Genomic DNA, 16,083 nt, shown 5'->3' on the forward strand with positions numbered 1-16,083 from the left:
TCAGCAAAGGTAAGCTCACGACTGTTTAAATCAATGGTTAAACAACATGTTTAACCATTGATTTTTCAATTAAGGGCACTAAAGCACAATCAAAATGAATAACTGTTCACCATAATAGAAACCATTTGCACAACCCTGTAAAGAAATACCATCAGTGTAAGATTCACATTATTCATATAATGCTATTAAAATGTTTGGCCCAGTTCCAACTTGTAATGTTTTCAAAAGTCCTTTTATTACAGGCAAGGAAATATTATTGTTCGGGCCTTGTGAAAACTAACGCTGCGTGTACGATTGCTTCTGCTGCTTTTGGGATTTGAACCGTAAAGAGTTCCTGCGGTGCTGGCTGATGACCAACAGATGGCGACACAGACTGTGTCTGCTAATTCCCAAGCTAATCACTGTGGATTTTTAGCTCCATTTCATTTAATTACCTTTTACTTACAGTAGTTCATAGTCCTAGTGCAGGTGAACACACTTATATTTTATGCTTCGGTTTTCTTGTAAACACATTTTTCAGGTATTTTATTCATGCTTTGTTTGATATTTGCTCCCTGTGAGTTTCTGTATTTGGGCCCTCAAGACAGCGTATTTGAATACGTTGTTGTTTTAAGACAAGACACAAAACAAATACATTCAGTGCATATGATATATGTATTGGCCCTTTTTATATTAAACGTATAGCTTTTAGATTTCCTGCAGATTTATTTTATTAGCCACATGAAACATATTTCTTTTTATCTCATGGAAAATAGCCAAGTGTCTCCTCAGCATTGAAGCAGATGGGGCATCTGGTGTGAGAGGGGCTTGATTGGGAGCCTCTGGAGAGAGAAAGCAGATTGATTGTGAGCCTTAAAGAGAGAGTTCATCTTCGTCAAAAGAGTGTGGAGAATAGGTCGGTTCGTCAAATATATGTATTATTCGGCTTGTGGCCCCTCTGTCTGGCTATTTCTAAAGTTAACAGATGTTTAGGTTTTCCAGCACCAGACAATGATGATGTTTTCAGCGAACATAATGTGAACAGCGGTGGGAAAAAAATGCTCTCCACTTACTGGGGTTTATCCTAAAAGTCAACTGTTTTTGCAGAGCTAATCCAAATCAGACCTCCAAATATAACGATAATGGGATTGGGATGGGTTTTGTCAATAAGACATCTGACTCAAAATTAGGCAGCCCTGTAATTAGGCTAAATCAATTGTCTCAGACAATGAATGAATGTCAGACTTAAACTTTCTAAGCCAATTGGCATTTCCAATGTACAGTTCCTCGGCTGACTGTTGGCCTATACAGAGTTTTAGCCAAATTGGAAAAGACAGGTTGGAGCCATTTGGGTTTGAGGTAAACAGACAGACCACAAAAAAACAAAAACTGTAGAAGTGCATTCCTGAAGTGCATGTTTGATAAGCATTAGGAAGAATGGAACCAAACACAATTAATGGTGAATTTTCTGGGAAGATAACAGGACCATCTTCTCTAACATAACAAATGTCAACATAAGGCAAGGCAAGGCAAGGCAAGGCAAGGCAAGGCAAGGCAAGGCAAGGCAAGGCAAGGCAAGGCAAGGCAAGGCAAGGCTATTTATATAGCACTTTTCAACACAAGGCAATTCAAAGTGCTTTACAAAAAATGAAAGACATTAAGAAAATGGCATTTAAAATCAGTCATTAAAAAGAAAAGCTAATAAAATAAACATTAAAAGAAAACATACATGGATAAAAGTTATAGTGATAAAAGTTACAGTGCAGTCTAAGATATGAATAGTTCAATTAAAAGCAGCGACAAAAAGAAAAGTCTTCAACCTGGATTTAAAAGTAGTCAGAGTTGCAGCGGACCTGCAGGTTTCTGGGAGTTTGTTCCAGATATTTGGAGCATAATAACTGAACGCTGCTTTACCATGTTTAGTTCTGACTCTGGGGACAGAAAGCTGACCAGTCCCTGAAGATTTTTTAGCCAGCAGTTTAAAATCTCACGATACATGGCCCCATTCATTCTTTCCTTTACACGGATCAGTCGTCCTGGTCCCTTTGCAGAAAAACAGCTCCAAAGCATGATGTTTCCACCCCCATGTTTCACAGTAGGTATGGTGTTCTTTGGATGCAACTCAGCATTCTTTCTCCTCCAAACACGTCTCGTTGAGTTTTTACCAAAAAGTTCTATTTTGGTTTCATCTGACCATATGACATTCTCTCAATCCTCTTCTGGATCATCTAAATGCTCTCTAGCAAAGTTCAGACGGGCCTGGACATGTACTGGCTTAAGCAGGGGGACATGTCTGGCACTGCAGGATTTGAGTCCCCGGCGGCGTAGTGTGTTACTGATGGTAGCCTTTGTTACTTTGGTCCCAGCTCTCTGCAGGTCATTGATTAGGTCCCCCCGTGTGGTTCTGGGATTTTTGCTCACCGTTCTTGTGATCATTTTGACCCCACGGGGTGAGATCTTGCGTGGAGCCCCAGATCGAGGGAGATTATAAGTAGTCTTGTATGTCTTCCATTTTCTAATAATTGCTCCCACAGTTGATTTCTTCACACCAAGCTGCTTACCTATTGCAGATTCAGTCTTCCCAGCCTGGTGCAGGTCTACAATTTTGTTTCTGTTGTCCATTGACAGCTCTTTGTTCTTGGCCATAGTGAAGTTTGTAGGTGACCAAATACTTATTTTCCACCATAATTTGCAAATAAATTCTTTAAAAATCAGACAATGTGATTTTCTGGATTTTTTTTTCTCATTCTGTCTCATAGTTGAGGTATACCTAGGATGAAAATTACAGGCCTCTCTCATCTTTTTAAGTGGGAGAACTTGCACAATTGGTGGCTGAATAAATACTTTTTTACCCCACTGTATATTCTTTAGGTGATAGTAGGTTGATTTAGTAACTGTTTTAATGTGACTGTTGAAACTCAGGTCAGAGTCCATGACTACACCTAGATTTCTGGCTTTATCTGTTGTTTTGAACATTGCAGACTGAAGTTCAGCAGACTGAAGCTCAACATAAGTAAAATATGTTTTGCCTTACTTATTAAGAGGGAGTAAAATAAAAAAACCTTGACCAACAACATCACCAAAAGAGCATGGACTATCTCTAGCAGCCATGGGAATCCCCTCTAAGTACATAATTGAGTGTAAAGCTTTTTGCTGATTTATCACAAAAATACCGGTTTTATTATGCAGTTAATTGAAAAGATAAGTGTGTTAGATCTTAGTTGGATGCCTTTATTGACACAAATATTTTTCCTAGCCAATATCATCACCGTTTTAAATTATCTGCATAATCTCCTGGCCTAGCACCTTGTAGCTGATGGTCATTGCTGTGGCTGAAAACATTGTTCTGATCTTCATTGTGGTTCTTTAGCTTTTTGACCACCAGCAGGAGCCATTTTGAAGTGACTAGCCATGGTGCAGCCTGAGGGACATTTACAACTAAATAGCGTACAACGGCTCAACGTGGCTGGCGTGACGTTTTTGTTGTGATTCACACAAGGAAATTGAAAACTAAAATCTGCACTTCAAGATGTGCAGCATGGACTTGGACAGCAGCAAGTTTTCTCTTAAATCAGCTTTTTGACCTTCCTTACTGACTGGTCTAATTCCCTAAGTCTACCAGAACAACCACACCTGATGTATTTACAAACTGGAGGCCCAGACTCAACACATTTTTGCTCTGGGTTGGCTTCAAAAGCTGCAAGCCTATTGCTCTTCCTCCCACTTAAAAGGTAACTTATTATGCAAAATCCACTTTTTCATAATACATAAACATGTGTCCCCTCTGTGTAAAGAGATTCTGAAAGTTTCAGGAACAAAAACCCCCTCTCTTTTTGTCCTGGTCCATTTATATTAAAAACCTGTCTGAAAATTAGCTGAACAGATTTTGGCCACTTTATGATGTCATAACGATTTTTTGGCTTGTGTAACCATTAGCCGATAACCAACCAAGGTAATATTAGGGTATTCATTATTCTCGCGTCCAGGAGAGAAGCTTTAAAAGTAAGAGACAATGGAGTCTCTGAGAAAGGTTCAAATGGGTACTTTAATTAAAAATGGCGCGGTAATGTTACAGGCAGAAGATGGTTTTGAGAAAACAGCTGTGTTCTCGGGGTCTCGAGAGCGAAGGAGAGAGACCCCAAACACGCACGTCGGCTCGTTATGTACCCTCCGTTAGCTCCTCCTCATCTGCCGGATGACGCAGTAGGGGGTCTTCCCTCCTCCGATCTTCAATGTCCGTTGTTGCGCATAACAGAGGATTCAGACATTGTACATTCAATACATAACTAAACACAACACGCCTTTTCTCCTCATATTCTCTTTCATGACTTTTCATTTATTGCATTTTAACGGCTGTAATCGTTTATTTTAATAATACTGGAAATACTTTACGGCAGTTATCATTTACGGTAGCCCCGGAAGTCGTCATATCTACATCATGGATGTATAATAAGAACTGGATACAGCGTGGAAGGCGGTGGCCTCATTAATTCCTATGAGAGTTGCTCATTAGCGCATGGATGACAAAATGGCCCTACTTTTGAGAGAGTGAAACGTCACAGATTACCCAGCATGCCTGAGAAGTACCCGTATGTGCGCTCAGAGCATGCGCAACTTTAACCACGCCCCCCAAAAGGCTCGTTCACATCAAGCACGTCAATTTGCGTACACGTAACAGCACCACGCGTTCTGGATTGTTATGATGGATTTGATATTAACGAATAACGAGGCGGCCGCGGCAGTTAGCAACTAGCAGCTAGCGGCTAACTAGTGTAACGTCCGAGCCATTAGTAATTATGCTAATGTGGACATACATCGTTATGTACTTTTATATTACGCTGATGTAACAGGATCTAGTGATGGTTTTGTTCAGCATTGCCAGCTTCACTGTTGAGCTTTATGTTGTGCCCAGCATTCTCCTGTGCTCTGAAATCAAAATGTGGATAAGCATAAAACAACACTAAAATAAACACTACAATACAACTTGTTATTTGACACACACAAGGTTGTTCATTTGTGTGTATAAATATACAATGTCAAAGAATATTTCTGTCTTTACTTTAGATATTTAACCTATTCTGTGTGTTGACGTTTAGGACCAAACCCTGGCTCTGTTATCTCTCTTAAGGAATGGGAGGCTCCAGCTATCTTGATAAACCAGTTCAACTCTCGGTCACAAAATGGTTTACGACTGTGAGAACGCTGGCTTTCTAAGCTCCACAGATGTGAGAGACATCTCCGGTGTCTACAGATGTTTATGTCTCCCCCAATATGCTCATTAACTCTCTGTAAACTAGTTAAAAGGTCTATCGAGAGAGAGGCTGGTCAGAATTGACATGACAACCCACCCGTTTAGTCAGAACCTTTTGCTGCTGTGACTTGTGATATGAATTCTCCGGCCGTTGACTTGTAATAAACATCATTGTTTGACATCAAAGCTCCAACTCTCCTCGTGTCTCTCTGAGTCCTGACTCTCCATTGCTGCAGAAGTTTCCCTTACATACAACACAGGCTATATACATATATATATATATATATACAAGTATAATTAATACAACTGTTAATTTGATTAGAGCTTTGACACATATATCTTTATTTATATATGTATAAGTATGACGACTTCCTCGGGCGATATCATATGGTATAGCTAATTAATCTGGGTCAAAACGTGTTGTGCCCACATGCAAAGGTTGTAAACTCTGGCTTATCCCTGCGTGGTATTATAGTAATAGCAAACAGCAACGTTCAACTCCTTTAATGGTATATTGCAAGTGCAATAAGAAGCTACAGGGACGTTAATCTACGTCGGTAATATTAACTTTATTTAATACAAGATTTACATCATACAGCCCATGTAGTAGAATATTTCACAAATGATGAATTACAGCAAACATGTGCAACAGGGGCGTCGCCTGGACCTGAAAACATTCGGGGCTTAGCCCGCAATGGCGGCGGCCGTGGCGCTACAGTGGAATTTTCTACTGCAACACTCCCCACACGCACACACAGTACACCCGCGACTGTTACAATGAAGGCTCGATAATCAGCTCACGGCATATAGGCAGGGGTAAAGTGGTATTTTTTTATGAGTGGGGGGCGGACCTCACCTCCTCTAGGGGGGTTCCCGGGGCATGCTCCCCTGGGAAGATTTTTTTTAAATATTGAAGTTAAAAGCATCAATCTGGTGCACTTTGAGAGCAACATTAAGAGATCTATGGATACATCTCAACACCCATATGAAACAGAACTGTAAACAGATTTTCTTTTTCTTTATGGATATTTTACAAATCACTCCTCTTTTAAACTCTATTCTTGTTTTACTGCCATATAGACTATAATGATCATATGAAGGTGTGCCGCGGAAATAATCTTTTGAATAATTTGTGACCAAACCGTTTGAGACCCACTGAGATAACGGCGCATTCACACCAGCCTTTTATAGTCCAGTTGAATCTAACCCTGGTGCGGTTCATTTGGGTCGGTGTGAACGCAGTCCGAGACCTCTGAAGTGAACTAAACAACCGGACTCTGGTCCGCTAAAAGAGGTGGTCTTGGAACGCTTGCTTGCGAACTCTGGAGCGGTTAATTGCTGGTGTGAACGCAGTCCGCTCCAAAACATAGGAAGCGTAGTATTTACGTGTCACAAGAACGCGGATATCTTCAAAATCTTTAGCGAATGAGTCTTTCAAGACATCCGCGGTTGTTAATTTAAAGAGTGAAGCAGAATTAAGTGTTGAACAGTGTCGTGTAAAGTAAAAATGCTCCGTCAACTACATAAAAGTAAGAATACCTGTCGTCGGTGAAAGGCCCCTCCTTACTGCAGAACGTCTCTCATTATGTTATAATGTTTTTTAACGGACGTTGTCTGATTATATAATCATATGCGCGGCAGCGTGGGCCGCTAGTGTCTGTTGATCTCCAGATTAACAGCAGCATGAGAATAACCTGCCGAAAGTGCCGATGCTCCATGGCGGAGGCTCCGGTAGAAATTGCCGGGATTTGCGTTTTTACCCCCTTAATGTCTCACCAATTGTTGAACAGCATTTCCGTGCACATGACTTGTGTTTAAAGTTTATAGTCCGTTTTACTTTTGCCCGTGTGAATGCAAACCGAACCTTCTGAAAAATGAAACAATGTAACAAACTGTCGTCTGGTGCGCACCAGAGAAGCGGACTATTAGGTGTGAATGCAAGACTAAAGTGAACTATCTAAACACTCAGAGTCCTTTAGCTCACCTGAGTCTCTCAGTCTGAGAGGAGAGGATCCTCCTCCAGCTTGTTGAACAAACAGCTCCTTATGTCCGTTAGTGCAGCTAGCTAACCAGATGCTAACAACACGGTCCCTGCTGGCACCGGTCCCTCTCTCCCTCTCTCTAGAGGCTTCTCAATTCTTAAATGTTCCCTCCTCGACTCCCCTCCTCGAGACTTAGTCCCGCCCACAGGAGATGCGAGCGGAGGACTGAGGAGGGGAACCGAGGAGAAAGGAGGGGAAGCAGCAGGCAGTTAGAGAAATGAGAACTCCTCTCCTCTGAGAGGTCATTTTAAAGAGACGTCCATTAATGATGACAGAAGGCACAGCAGCCCTCTGTCTGATGGACAGATGTGTTCATGACCACTTATATATTTACTTTGAATTAATTGAGAGTGCGGTATATTTGAGACAATAACAGGCTACAGATGTGGACACACACACAAATGTTAGCTTGTTGCTTCTGCCCTCGACTACGGTCTGGGAGCCAACAGGAAAGTTCAACACACAGATGGCCAGACCGTCCCTTTGTAGCATATTATTTCGATGAGAGATGAGCAGATCGCCACTGGGCTTTCAACTAAATATACAGTCACGCAAAAAATGCGGCATTTGGGACATGTAGTTTATGGGCAACCTGCTTCTGTAAAGTGGCTTGTAACCGTATAATAAACGTATTATATTCTTTGCAAGCTCTTGCGGGGCCACATAAAATGAAGTCGCGGGCCGGATTTGGCCCCCGGGCCTTGAGTTTGAGACCCCTGATGTAAGGCCTATATTTTTCTAATTATTTTTGACTCTATATTACAGTGCTGCCATAAGGGAGTCATTAATGCCCTCTCCCAAGTCACCTGGTCACAAAACTGTATTTTTCCACACAAAATAACATTTTTTTAAAGAGGCATCAGACATCATCTAAAATTACTTCATTTATTGCAATCATTACTAATCACACCATTTTTTTTTAACACAAAAATATTACCAAATCTACAATAGGTACAATTTGATTGGGGCGGTAAAGTATCATGGCTCAACAATCCGTAATTGCTGATATATTTTGAGGAAAATTAACTGTAAATAAAAAGTATTTGGGGTGCACGGAGTAAAAACAGCTTGTATTCTTTTGAGGCTGCATAAAGCAACCGCCATCTAAAGGCAGGGCAGCCGAAGCTAAAACAAAAAATAAGTAAAAGTCTGCACATTATTTTAACCACTTGCTCCAGGATTTCAAAAAGTGAGGGAAATATGCTTCCCCCATCCCCTGCTTAGACTATGGTTGTTCAGGATCTACACAATAAATACATCTGGATTGCATACAGGGAAAATATTGGCACTCTTCTCCCAACATCATCATCCAAAAAACCACTAACATGATAAAGACTTGGAAAGCCAATGTGCAGATGGAACACTAGCCTGGTCCCCAGAGGCCTGACCTCAACATCAGCAGTATAACTGCACAGAGCCTTAGTTTATCTATCCATCAGAAAAAAGAAAAACCCTTACAAAAACAACTTTGATGCGGTTATGTAATACGTATGTTTGATGCCGTTGCCTTGCATTCTAAGAATAACAGCAGAAAAATCGCTTGGTTAAAACAGGTTTGTTACTTTCGTAATTTTTTATTTACATTTCTTTGTTGACTGCAGTGTTTTAAACAAAACAAAAGCTACAGATCTTGAAATGTGTTTGTAGTTGGCCTACCAGCCCAGGTATAAACCACAGTTTGCATCAAGCTTTCACATGTTGTTGCCCATCTAGCCCTCACTTCCTGTCTGTCATCTCTCCACTGTCTGTAGATGTCTAAAAATGCCATCAAATGTCCAAAACGGTAAATGGGGTATAAACAATTGATTAGTTTAACTTAATGCTTATCTGATTATACTGATCTATTAACCTTGTAGAGGAGTTTTCTCCAGAAATTCTCAAATCACTTCACAGGGAAACAATGCTGGTGAGGTTTAATTGATCCCATCAGTACCCTTTTTCCAATATCTCTGGGAGCCAATAATAATCGCACAAAAGATTACAATAAACCAGCTTTACTAACGGTTCATGAATAGCCAATAGTTGGTCGTTGTTATGTTGACATACAGTTAAGCAGCAATAAAGATAGTAGATGGTTAGTATAGCAAGTTGAAATGTTACTTCTTCTTTCCACCTTTCGGAGCTTTTTCTAGTCCATTAATGTACTTGCGAGGAATTTGATAATGATCTGAAATAGAACAAATAAATATTAATAAAAAGTATTTGCATAAATAAAGCAATTTATTTATATGAGTATTATATTAAAAAATTATGAAAGTCAAAAGTCAAAGTCAACTTTATAGTCAATCTCAAAATATGTCTGTACACACAGAAAGATCGAAGATGTTTCCCACAGTCCCGAGGTCTAAAATAACATTAAAATACAAGAACACTCAATAATTACAAAAACTTTTCAAACCTAGCAGCAAATTGCCAGCTTGATGAATCTGGTTGCCTTGGATCTGGACCAGGACTTTGTCCTTGGACCCGGGGATGGGTTGTAAAACAGAGCTGGCCTGAACTCTGTGCTGCAAAGCCGTGGCCACGACCGCAGGATCCAAACCGTAAACTTCCAGATTCTTTATCAAAGTCACCTATAGTAAGCATATGGAAACAATTAGAGCTAGAAAAATACAATATCAGTTTACCGCATGTGTCAGCCAGTGAAAAAGATATACTGCAGTATAAACATGCTAAATGTATGTTTAAGGTCACAATGTCTCATTACAATGTTTGTCCAAACAAATGTAAACAGATCATTTCACAATATAACACACTTGACTAAGATGGTAAACATGGCCGATGATATCTGCTAAACATTGGCATGAAAGCATGTTTATTGTGAGCATGTTAAAATGAGAATTTAGCTCTACTTCTGTGCCATCGTTCAGCCTCACAGAGCAGATAGCATTTCTCTAGACTCCCTTAGCTATCCTTCATCAGTTTTGGTAGACGTAATCCCTGCTAATCTACAACTTAGAATTCAGGATATTTCAGTAAAGGTTGTAACCTTCTTATTGGAGCCTCGAGAAGACACAGCAATGTCTATGGGCTCGATGTGGCCCTTCTTCTGTATGGGTCTCTGTCCAGGGTACACAATTTGATAGCACTCCTGCATTCTTCCCAACGTCCTGTGAAAATGAGGAGGCATTGTTAAACCTACAGCAAAAGTTAGATGATGGAAAGATGGATACATGGATGGACAGGGAAACCATTGAATTGGGTAGTGATGTACAGAAAATGATCACCAAAGACATAGTAAACATAAGCTGTATTTTTACATTGTATATTCACTTGCACATTGAGATCAACAATGTGAAGGTTTGCACAAAAAATGTCTCACAAAATTCTAATGTTTCAAAGAAGATAATTACTAAGCCACACGAGTAACAAGTAACAACCGTAATGTTAAAGGTGTTGCTAGATCAAATACAGATTGGGTTGGTTTTACTAAGAACAAAAATACACAAAAATACACCTTGATCCGTGTTTTCATCTTCATCACCAATTTCTGCTGCTGACCAATAACCGGAAAAACCTGTGGCAGCTATTTAGCACCCAAAACGTCTTTTTTTCTTTGCATGCAATTATAGTGTTGCTTCAAACACTGCAACACCTTAATGTAGATGTATACATGGCATTTTCTACCTAAAATGTGAGTCTTACAGTGTTGAAAAAAGCAATGCAAGGATGGTGTTTTCCTTTTCCCCTACCAGTGCCTCAAATTCCTGCTGAGATTTAGGTGCATTTACACCACACCTAATAGTCCGCTCTCTGGTGCGCACCAGACGACAGTTTGTTACATTGTTTCATTTTTCAGAAGGTTCGGTTTGCGTTCACACGGGCAAAAATCAAACGGACTATACATATGGAGTCAGATTTGGGTCAATATTCTAGCGCGCAAAACAAGCTACTCACGAGTGGAAAATGTGCTTTTACACGCGCATTATTAGACTCCCGCGCGCAGATTAAACCCCCGCGAGCGGCTATGCGCTCGCTCGCGAGAGAGACAGCCCTCTTGCTCGCTCGCTGGAGTGTCAGCCTCACTTGCTCGCGGAGTCTGTCTACGCACGCGTGAAAAGTTTCTGACACTTTGGGGCGGAGCCACTAGACTTTGATTGACAGCTGCCAGGAAGCCCGGAGTTGCCAGGTTTGATAAATGCCTGAACTACCAAGAGCCGAGGAGTGACAGCTGCAAGATCAATTGGACGAGACTGAATGGTAAAGTTGTCCATAAAAAACTATTATATTCGTAATTTATATTCGTAAAGTGTACAGCTACATATATATAAATTAATTTGATATAAAAAAAATTACACATTAATTCTAGGAATGCAATACTTTTACAAACACTATAGTAATAATATGCATTCATTATGACAACGTCATAGTATTACTATAGGAGTGTTCTATAGTGTGTTCAAAAAACAACTACAGAAACACTATATATTATACTATAGTTATACTATTTAAAATAATATAGGAATACTACAAAGATCTATACATAGTATTACTATTGAAATATTATAGGGCTACTATAGCTAATAAAATGGCACTACATAAAAAACTATAGTAATACAATAGCTGGTGAAAAATACAAACTTACTAAAGGACACTATACAACTCTTATAGTATACTATAGTAATACTATAATTCATTTATAGTTCATTTCGTAAGGGAGGTGCATACAGCAGACAGCAGTTTTCGACAGATACAGCCCACTCAAAAATATATTGTTTTATATAAAATTCATTAAGATATATATATATATATATTAGCTGTACACTTTACGAATATAATAGTTTTTTATGGACAACTTTACCATTCAATCTCGTCCAACTGATCTTGCAGCTGTCACTCCTCGGCTCTTGGTAGTTCAGGCATTTATCAAACCTGGCAACTCCGGGCTTCCTTGCAGCTGTTAATCAAAGTCCAGTTGCTCCACCCCAAAGTGCCAGAAACTTTTCACGCGCGTAGACCATGGATGTATAATAAGAACTGGATACAGCGTGGGAGGCGGGGCCTCATTCATTCCTATGAGAGTTGCTCATTAGCGCATGATGATAAAATGGCCCAACTTTTGAGAGAGTCAAACGTCACAGATTACCCGGCATGCCTGAGAAGTACCCGTATGTGCGCTCATAGCGCATGCGCAACTTTAACCAAAATGCTCGCGGCTAGCTAGTAATTATGCTAATGTACACATCAATCGTTATGTACTTCTATTACGCAGGATCTAGTGATATCCAACAGAGCTTCATTTAGCATGAAAGAATTATTGCACTGTATATATATATATATATATATATATATATATATATATATATATATATATATATATATATATATACACACACAGTGCAATAAGCTTCTTAGTGCAATAATAAGCTACAGGGACGTTAATCTAACGTCGGTAATATTAACTTTATTTAATACAACATTTACGGTACAAGATTTAATCATACAGCCCATGTAGTATAATATTTTACAAATGATGAATTACAGCAAACATGTGCAATATATCCATTATTACAGCTCCGTGGGATGGCAGTAAGGCGATATGGGGCCGTTTTTATTGTGCATCCATGGGTAAAGATAAACGCATGTAGTGCTGAACACGGAACATGAACGTGCCGGGCGGCGCGGTACCGTGGGTTAGATGCGCGTTCATAATGCAGAGGGAAATAACTCTCAGCATAACGTTATTAGCACATTTTTACAACTTGAGGAACAAATGTTTTTAATAAGGGCTATACAAGTGTTCATACTGGGTTGTTTATTTAGTTTAAAAAAAATTATCCAACAAGTTACAGACCACTCTTTCCCAATGTAAGTCAATGGGAAAAAGTGTTTCCGGGCCCAGCAACCTAAAGAAAGTGTAGTACCGCCGTTTGGCCACAACGAATATTCTCATCAGACTCCGGCGCACTTCCTGGGGGCTTGGCGTAGACAGACTCCGCGAGGCTGACACTCCCGCGAGCGAGCAAGAGGGTTTAATCTGCGCGCGAGGGTCATTTTATGCGCGTGTAAAAGCAAATGTTCCGCTTGTGAGTAGCTTGTTTTACGCGCTAGAATATTGACCCAAATCTGACTCCATAATACACTTTAAACACAAGTCATGTGCACGGAAATGCTGTTCAACAATTGGTGAGACATTAAGGGGGTAAAAACGCAAATTCCGGCAATTTCTATCGGAGCCTCCGCCATGGAGCATCGGCACTTTCGGCAGGTTATTCTCATGCTGCTGTTAATCTGGAGATCAACAGACACTAGCGGCCCGCGCATATGATTATATAATCAGTAGGGGTGTAACGGTTCACAAACATTTCGGTTCGGTACGTACCTCGGTTTTTTGGTCACGGTTCGGTTCGGTACAGCAGAATTTTTTTTCACAAAACAAAACATATATATACATATTTTTTTATTATTATTAAACTGTGAATAATGTATTCACTCAAATAAATACAAAATATAATAAAATAAACATTAAGGTGCAGCATTTCGATGAACTGAAATAATCTGTATTTGAACTTTACTGTACTAGTACTCACAAAACATAAACTATTAGTTTTGGGTTTTTAATTATCAGGGTTTCCCACACATAGACTATACTTGGGCGGGCCGCCCAGGTATATTAACGGCCGCCCAAGTATATTTTACGACCCATTTAGTTTTAAAAAAAAAAAACTAAATTAATAAACAAGTTTCAGTGTTTTTTTCATATTGGAAATGGGATGTTGTTGGTTAAGGCCTTGATTTTATGATTATTGAAATGTATACAGTTCTGTTAAATATAGGTGTTTCCATAGATCTAGTCTCTTTATTTTCCCCTCAAAATGCACCAGATTGATGCATTTAACTCCAAAATAAAAAATAAAATCTTACCGGGGGGGCATGCCCCTGGACCCCCCTAGAGGATTTGAGGTCGACCCCCACTAAAAATCACATGGATAGGTTCCTAAATACATTAATAAATACATTTATTTGTTTAAATAGTAACCCATTTCCATATGTTCATGTGCGGGTAGTAGATTTAAACTATAGGGCTATCATTATGGACCCTGCCTGTACCTGTTCGCTCTGCCATCGCGTGAAGGGTCTGCTAACAAGCGACCAACAGAAAGGTTAATGTTGTTGCACGTCACCTCAACCCCCCCCGCTACCACCACCCCCCAAAGTATATTTCAGATCTGTGGGAAACACTGGCAGTTAATGGACCAGCACCAGAGGCATTCCCATACACACAGGCGTTGGAGCTGTTCTTCATGAAATCCCAGAAGGATGAAGTGCTCTGACAAACAGTGCCATCTTTGCGCAAAATGATTATACAGGAATGAAAAGTCAATAAATAATGTTGTTAAAACTTTTTTTTTTTACTGCGCCCTCTCAATGAAACGAAATACTTCGGGAATCGTCGGGAATCTTCGGGTGATGACGAGAGCATAGGAAGACGGGCACAAACAATGGCGGACATTCAATAGCATTTGCATGTGAATAGCCGAGTATATTGCCATAATATATGATTGATTATCAGTAAAAAATTCTACGTGACACAACGACATTGGATTAACCTTAAAATGCGTTTTTATTCCGTTGAACACAACTTTTGATCACAAATCAAAAAAGGTAAGACGTAATTATTGTAATATTTTTGGAACCGGATGTTGTTTACTTTCTCTTTTCTGGCTGATAGCTATAGGAATTCGAGGTCTTACAGTGATGACATTACATGTGTGGAGTCTCAGCTTTAAATCGTATATCTTGTTTGTGCAGTTAAGATAGTAATAAGGGCATTTCTACCGTGTGTTGTGTGTAAAAAAGCGTTAGCATTAGTTAGCATTGTTTCGCTCAATGCTAATTCAAAGGCTTGGTATTACGCTTGTGTTTTTTCTAGCTAACAATTGTTCTTATTGTCAGTTAGCGGAGTTTCTTACCTTTAAAAGGGTATGAAACATTAATAGTTTCATAAATGTTAAGAAGCCCTGAGACATGTGAGAGAAAAAAAACTGTGGGAGGGGTCCACTGGGGGGACCTTCGGGATTAACTGGTTAACAATGATTAATATTTGTAAAGGCTACAGGTGATCTTAAGATGCGTGAGCTATGCTTAGGGACCTACCAGTCAAGATTATTTGTGCGTAGGGGTGCATCATCTGGCGCCTGGTCCTGGTCATCCTCGCCATTGCCCATGCCGTGAACCATCACCTCGGGCTCGAACAAATAAGGACGTAATGGTCCATCGTCTGGCTCAATATTGTCATCGTCGTCGCTTACTGAACCGGATTCAGATTCAGTTCCTAAAACGACATTTTCGTAGGAAAGCCGAGAGGATGTTTCTGACTCGCTATCATCACTGGATACCTCGTACAATCCTTCTTCTTTGTCTGGTATATTTGCCCTTCCACGTTCATTCTGCATAGACGCCATGGTTTGTTATCGTATCGTCTTCCTAAGTTTTCGTCACTTCCGGTTTGGCTGAGTCGAACATTTCGTTTCTAAAAAACTTCGGGGAGGAAGCTGCAATAAAGTGCTTCTAACATGCGTAAGGCATTTATTATATTTTTTTAATCAGGTGTGATTGTTTTGGTACGTAATTATGCTTGTATATAAGTTAAAAACGAAACTATTGAGGTTCCATTTCCACTATCCCTTTAAATGCTAGTGGGAGTTGGGTTTGCACTTCAGTCTTTTTTCTTTTGGTACCGGTGATATTCACGTTCGAGTGATGCCTTTTCAAGAGTGTGCAAGTTTGATGTATTGCCAGCCGCGTAACCAATTTTAGTTGAACAATGCCGACAAACAGCTTTGGTTCAGTCCACCTGTCTTTGTCCGT

General features: G+C 39.9%; 1 protein-coding gene across 3 annotated transcripts in view; it reads right to left on the reverse strand.

Moving 5' to 3' along the window:
* Nucleotides 1–562: 562 nt before the first annotated feature.
* The window catches only part of eif2d (eukaryotic translation initiation factor 2D), a 28,880-nt gene continuing 13,359 nt past the window's right edge, over nucleotides 563–16,083 (reverse strand). The window contains exons 13-15 of one of the 3 annotated variants that reach the window (XM_034207619.1): nucleotides 10,262–10,382; nucleotides 9,671–9,845; nucleotides 8,144–9,439 (exon numbers count right to left, since the gene is read on the reverse strand). In XM_034207619.1, the coding sequence (XP_034063510.1) occupies nucleotides 9,369–9,439; nucleotides 9,671–9,845; nucleotides 10,262–10,382 (367 nt within the window). In that variant the 3' untranslated portion in view covers nucleotides 8,144–9,368. Of the gene's footprint in view, nucleotides 822–4,037; nucleotides 4,207–8,143; nucleotides 9,440–9,670; nucleotides 9,846–10,261; nucleotides 10,383–16,083 lie in introns of those variants that run through there. The other 2 variants (XM_034207620.1, XM_034207621.1) reach the window with 2 other exon arrangements.

The sequence above is a fragment of the Gymnodraco acuticeps genome, unplaced genomic scaffold (assembly GCF_902827175.1).
Source record: "Gymnodraco acuticeps unplaced genomic scaffold, fGymAcu1.1, whole genome shotgun sequence".
Lineage (NCBI taxonomy): Eukaryota > Metazoa > Chordata > Actinopteri > Perciformes > Bathydraconidae > Gymnodraco > Gymnodraco acuticeps.